At 27.7% G+C, this 6,535-nt stretch overlaps 1 protein-coding gene across 1 annotated transcript; it reads left to right on the top strand.

Moving 5' to 3' along the window:
• Nucleotides 1-1,229: 1,229 nt before the first annotated feature.
• On the top strand, nucleotides 1,230-5,523 carry LOC112715488 (uncharacterized). Its single transcript, XM_025767264.3, has 2 exons — nucleotides 1,230-1,491; nucleotides 4,571-5,523. The coding sequence occupies exons 1-2, from the start codon at nucleotides 1,269-1,271 to the stop codon at nucleotides 5,362-5,364; spliced, it is 1,017 nt and encodes a 338-aa protein (XP_025623049.1). The 5' UTR covers nucleotides 1,230-1,268; the 3' UTR covers nucleotides 5,365-5,523.
• Nucleotides 5,524-6,535: the final 1,012 nt, after the last annotated feature.

Raw genomic sequence — 6,535 nt, 5'->3', positions numbered from 1 at the left:
CAGCGACGCTGATGCAGACGAATGACGACGAGGAGGAGGAAGGCGGCGACAAAGATGAGCGCCGAGAAAGAGAAAGGCGTCGTTGTGGATGAGCGCCGAGGAGGAGGAAGGCAGCATCGAGGATGAACACCGAGGAGGAAGGTGACGCAGATGAACGGAAGCGGAGGATGATGAACCACAGATGGCGTGCGCCTCTAGATTTATGATGTGTGGTGAATGTGACTGCTATACTTCCTTCAGGATTTTTATGGTATTAGTTAATAATTAGATGGTTTAAAATTTATTTTAGAATTTTAAAATCAAAATTTTGAATTTTAATTAATTTAATTTTTGGATATATATTTAAATTGTAATATATTAATAATTAAATATATTAAATCTGAAACAAAAATTTAAAATTTAAATTTTAAATTTCAGTTTTATTTAATTTATATTTTAAGTGTACATTTAATTTTAAAAAGACATTAAATCTATTTATAATTTTTAGATATATTTTTTTTTGAAATTATTATAATAAAAGATTAAATATTATATAATTTTTAAATAATACCTAATTAAATTGAATATAATAAATTTAGTCTTTCTCTCTCATTTTAGTCTTCCTTGTAAAACAATCATACTTATATTAGAGATACGAACACAATATTTTTTTTTATTTTTAAATTTAATAATATAAAAATATAATTAAATACAACCCAAGTATATTAGCTAATATTGATGGAAATGATTAGTCCTTTTTTTTCAATCGTTAGAAAGTATTAGTCCATTAATATTTCTTTATTTATATATTGTTTATCTTTTCACCGTCTCATATAATGATTATTATTAGTTAATAATATTTTCTTCCTTATTAATGCTTGAGCTCTTGTTCTAGGTATACCCATCCATTAAGCATGTGCCTTTATTATCTCCAACTATTTTCATTATGAAGGCATCCATTAATTCACAGCATTTACGTACTCTGTACCCTTCCATAACATGAATAAATTGTGTGAATCGTTTCTTGATATATAAAATAATGTTGTTTATGCATGCAATCAGCGAAAACCCATGTTCATACTTTAACTTTGCGCTACCATCGTCCAATTTGATTTGAAAACAAGATTCAAGAAGCCACCTTTTGCAATAACCAAGCAACATATACAGACATATTAGTGTATTATTATATGCACCTTAATTACTTCTATAAATAGCAGGGGAAACATTGAGTTGCTACATCAATTAACTCTGATAATAACTCTACTTGATTTCTATACGAGAATTTAAGTATGGAAATCACCAGAAGTAGTTCTTTCCTAATCATTTTGCTAGTGTTTGTTTCAAGTTTGGTGGAGACAAATGCATATTATTATAAGAATTGTTATGCAGGGCGTTGCAATGGAAAATATATAAGGTGCCCAGAAGAGTGTCCAAGCAGTGAATCGAATGATCCCAAGGCTAAGGTTTGTCAAATTGATTGCGACAAACCCACATGCAATGCTGTGTGTAGACGTAAGTTATTAACTTAATATTCTTAATGTTATTGTACCGTTTTTGTAATTTTTAACCTTTAATTTTTTGGGTTAAAAAATAGATATGTATCCTTAGAGTAATGGTAGGAAACAAATTTTTTTCGATCAATATCAATTAATTTTTTAAAAATTATTTTATTTATTATAAATTTTAAATTTTAAATTTTAAATTTTAAATTATAAATTATAAATTTAAATATTAAAATTAATTAATATCAACTAGTTAAAAATTAGTTGTCTTGTAATTTTTCATATCAATATACATGTCAAATTCATTTTTGAAATGTTAGATGATTTAACGAAAACTTTTAGCACGCCGTCTTTCCACCTCATGTGCCAAAGACAACCTTATTAATAATAATTATTATCTCCTCCTTTCCTAAATTGCATAAGCACTGGCATCTCATGTGCCAAAGACAATCTTATTAATAATAATTATTACCTCCTCCTTTGTTAAATTGCATAAACACTGGCTTACAATTATGCTAACTGCACATTTAAAATTAATTATTAAATAAATTATTTATATAAAATATATATTAAAAATAAATTAAAATAATATATATTTATACATAAATATATAATAATTAATTTAATAACAAATTTTTATATACAAATAATATTTTATTTCAATTATATCTATAACTATCATATGAATTTAAGAGATGGTTTGAATATCTTGTGTTTAGATAAATAAAATTAATTCTACAAAATTATTTATTTATTCTCTCTTATTTTATTTAACATGATTTTTTATGAAAACATTAATAATATTATGTACTTAACTTTTTTAGTGTCTTTCTTATTGGAAGCACATATAATTTTAAAACCAAATACTTATTTTAAAAGGAAGATGGTATTTTCATCCTTTTAAGTTTTATATCGGATTTAATAATGTGAGATTTCTATTTATCATAAATATATTTAATATCTAATTTGATTCCTGAACTTACACATTAAATTTTAATTTAGTTTCTTGAGATTTTAATTAATTCTATTTAGTTTCTAAACTTTGCAAATGTGATTTAATTTATATTAGTTTATGGGTTTTCAGCATACAAACGTTAATAGAACGATGACATGACAGATGCTACGTTGAAATCTATAAAATGATCTAATTTAGATTTTAGTGCTTAAATAGACTAAAAATGATGTTATATCACTTTTTTTTGGGAGGAAAAGTTTTAATAAACACCACTTATAATGCTGTTTTTGGATTATTTTAGCATCAAAACTAAAACGACGTCGTTTTACATAGTCCAATGTGGCATCCATCTATCCACGTTAGTATTTTATAACGTATGTGGGTCGAAAATTGTTTTAAGAACTAACATGAGTGACGTTCACAAAATTTGGAGATTAAATAGAGACAATTAAAACTTGAAAAAGTCTCGGTGAACGGCATTTTTATTAAAATCTAGCAAGCATTTAATCATTAAGAAAAGAATGTGTAATCCTACACCATTAGATATAATCTCACACCATTAAAAATACTAATGATAGCTAATTAATGGCTACAAATCACAAAATATACTTACCTACCTCCTAACACTTTAGGGTCTAAATTAAAACTCACGTGTAAATTTTGAGACCAAATTGAGTATTTTCTCTAAATAAATGTGTATTCACATATATTACTTTCTTTATTTTAAAATTATCATAAAGTTTTTTTTATTTTAATGTTTAAAAATATTACTCTAACAAAATTTTTTAATATTTTGAAATATTAAAGTAGTATTTGTTTTTTATTTTGATATCATCCTTAAATTAATTGTAATTAATGAATAGAATTAGTGGAATATAACATTGTGTTAATTAATTAACGACAAACATAATTTTAAGTAGGGATAATTCATTTATCTGTTTTTTTTTAAACTAAACTACCAATTCTATTTATGAAAATTTAGAATATTAAAAAATTTATTCACAAATAAATAAAATTATCTCTAATTGGTATAAAAAAATGACTTTCATGTGATAAAAATATTGAGAAATTAATTTTATTCATAAGTAAATAGATCTGTGAATATTCAAAAATTTTATGATAAAATTGATAATTTATTCATATCTTTCATAGGCACAGAACTAATTTTATTCATTTTTAATTAATCGTTCACATCCTAAATTTTTATTGATTGAAATAGTAATTTACTCTTTTATTTTGTATCAACAAGATTATTTTACTGTTTAGTTTATGCCTATTACTGAAATATATAAGAATTATTTTGAGTAGAAAGGGTATTACACTCAACTACCCTTGCCTTAACTTGGCCACAAAAGAATCTACTTCTGTAACTATGATTAGTTGTTTTCTTTTATAAAAGAAATAAAAAAAAATAAAAAAAGAATAATGTTAGATAGAGGCTAGGAGACAAGAATATTTACTAAATAAGAAGGATTTTTATTTTTATTTTCTTAATATAATTCTACTTTAATTTAATACTAAAAAAACAAGAGAACTAGTCCCAACAAGATTTAATGATAACCAAATATGAATATTTTACATAAAATAAAACATCACTAATAAAATTTATTTTTAGTTTATATTTGATTAACTATAAATATTAAAAATTGCATTCTAAAATTTAAAATCTAATTTTTAAATTTTAATAGTTTAAGAATAAGAAAAATATATATTAGAGAATTAATAAAATTATTTATTATTTTTAACTATTAATTGATATTTTTTAATCTAATAATCTAACCACATATTTTTAACTAATTATTAATAGTTAATTGTTAGTCAAAAATAATAAAATAAAATATTCACTAATAATAATGTAACCTAATTAAATTATTTTAGTAATTAAGTTGAACTAAATTAATCCACCAAAACACAACAAAAATCACCCATACATATGCACCGAAATTTACACTTCTTTTTTAAACGAAAAAAATTAATTGAATTTGACTGGTTCATCCAGCATTTCTCATTGAGCAGTATTGATAAAAAGCGTTAGGGCATGAGATCTCTGTTATATATTATTCAAGCCGAAAATGCAAGTATTGGCAACAGAAAATTAAGATGACGATGAAAAATCCATTTTTATTATTTGCAGAGCGCAAACCAAACTGCAATGCACCTGGATCAGGATGCTATGATCCTCGATTCATCGGTGGAGATGGCAGAGTGTTCTACTTCCATGGAAAGAGCAATGAGCACTTCAGTCTCATCTCTGATTCCAACCTTCAAATCAATGCTCGCTTCATCGGACACAGGCCAGCCGGCAGAGCCCGCGACTACACCTGGATCCAGGCTCTTGGCATCCTGTTCAACTCTCAAACCTTCTCAGTCGAAGCCACCAAGGCGGCCCAATGGACCGACACCGTTGACCACCTCACGTTGACCTACAACGGAGACTCCATAGCTTTAACCGAAGGCACTCTTTCCACGTGGCACTCGCCGTCAAAAGACGTGAAAGTCGAGAGAGTAGCCAGCAAGAACAACGTCATAGTAACACTGGAGAATGTTGCTGAGATTCTTGTCAATGTTGTGCCGATAACCAAGGAAGATGATAGAATTCACAACTATCAAGTGCCTAATGATGATTGCTTTGCTCACTTGGAAGTTCAGTTTAGATTCTTCAGTTTGTCCCCGAAAGTTGACGGTGTTCTTGGAAAGACTTACAGGCCGGATTTCGAAAACCCGGCGAAGCCAGGTGTGGCGATGCCGGTCGTTGGCGGAGAAGACAGTTACAAGACAACGTCATTGCTTTCTCATGATTGTGCTTCTTGTTTGTTCTCTCAAGAAAGCTCTTCTGAGAGAGATGCTTCTACTAAAATGATTACCGAATTGGACACACTTGATTGCACCAAGTTTTCTTATGGATTGGGAATCGTTTGCAAGAAATGAATACCAGAAAGAAAATTAAAAGGCAATGGTTTATTAGGTGAATATGCTTGAAACCTTGCTTGAAAAATAAGGGCACAGCCATAAATAATAACGCTATTTCTTTGTTATTGTAATTTGTATGCTTTGTTGTTTGATAATTTGAAGTTAAACATTGTGTTACTCTTTCGTTTATGTGATTCAATTGAGCCTTTTAAAAATAAATTAAATTATTAAATTCTATAGACTATAGCGTCGCTTCTCTGTCGATTTCTTCTTAATTTTCTGGGCAAATTACAATTATTTACCTTGAGGTTTGGTAAAATTTACTATTACTGTTTTCTTTTTTTTTAGTAACTATAACAACTTTTTTTAGATATTCCTGAAATTGCTAGATGTTCACGAAGAGAGAAGTTTAAATCCTGCTTAAATATAGTTTTTTTTTAAATATACATAAAAAAACAAGACTTATAAAGTTGTTTCAACATGTGAGCAACGAAAGGTAATTGTTAGTTAAAAAAACGATAATATATTCTTAAGAAGGAAGCTGTTGAGATACATAGAAAACCCAAATAGTATAAATAAAAAAAGGAAAAGTCTAAGGGACCAGCCGTTTTGTTGAATTTTGGCCAGTATTTAACCAGCAGAAAAAGGTGAGCCATTGGATGAAATCTCATACCAATCTCACACCATCAAATCATCATTGATGGCTAGTTGATGGCTAACAATTACAAAATTGCTGGCCCCTAGCATTGCTCATAAAAAAAAGATAAAGTTAAGAAGAAGCAGACAAAGATGTAAACTGATTTGAAAATTTTTATTATTTGAATAATTATATATTATGAAATATTTTTTTTAAGTCTTTTCAGACTAAGATAATCACCATAAAGAGGAAAGAAAAGCTTGTTGGGGAAGAGAAGCTCGTTGGCGAGTGAGAGAGGTGGCAGCAGTGAGGCGACGAGACTGTGTGTGAGAGGAATAATATTATGAGGCTGGCTTTGTGTCGAGAGGACTTGAACATGGTTGAAAAATTAGTTTTTTCTTTTAATAGAAATACTCTATTTTTCTTTAAAAAAATTATATTGAAGAAATAAATAAGCGCATAATTATTTCAGTATAGCTAAAAAAGTGACTGATTTAGCAACTAGTTAGTTTATAATATTATTTTCAGTTAGTCACAAATTCAATTCTAGAG

The sequence above is a fragment of the Arachis hypogaea genome, chromosome 10 (assembly GCF_003086295.3).
Source record: "Arachis hypogaea cultivar Tifrunner chromosome 10, arahy.Tifrunner.gnm2.J5K5, whole genome shotgun sequence".
NCBI classification, from domain to species: Eukaryota; Viridiplantae; Streptophyta; class Magnoliopsida; order Fabales; family Fabaceae; genus Arachis; species Arachis hypogaea.
Note: the sequence above shows the minus strand (reverse complement) of the source record. Positions and strands in the feature narration are given on the sequence as shown.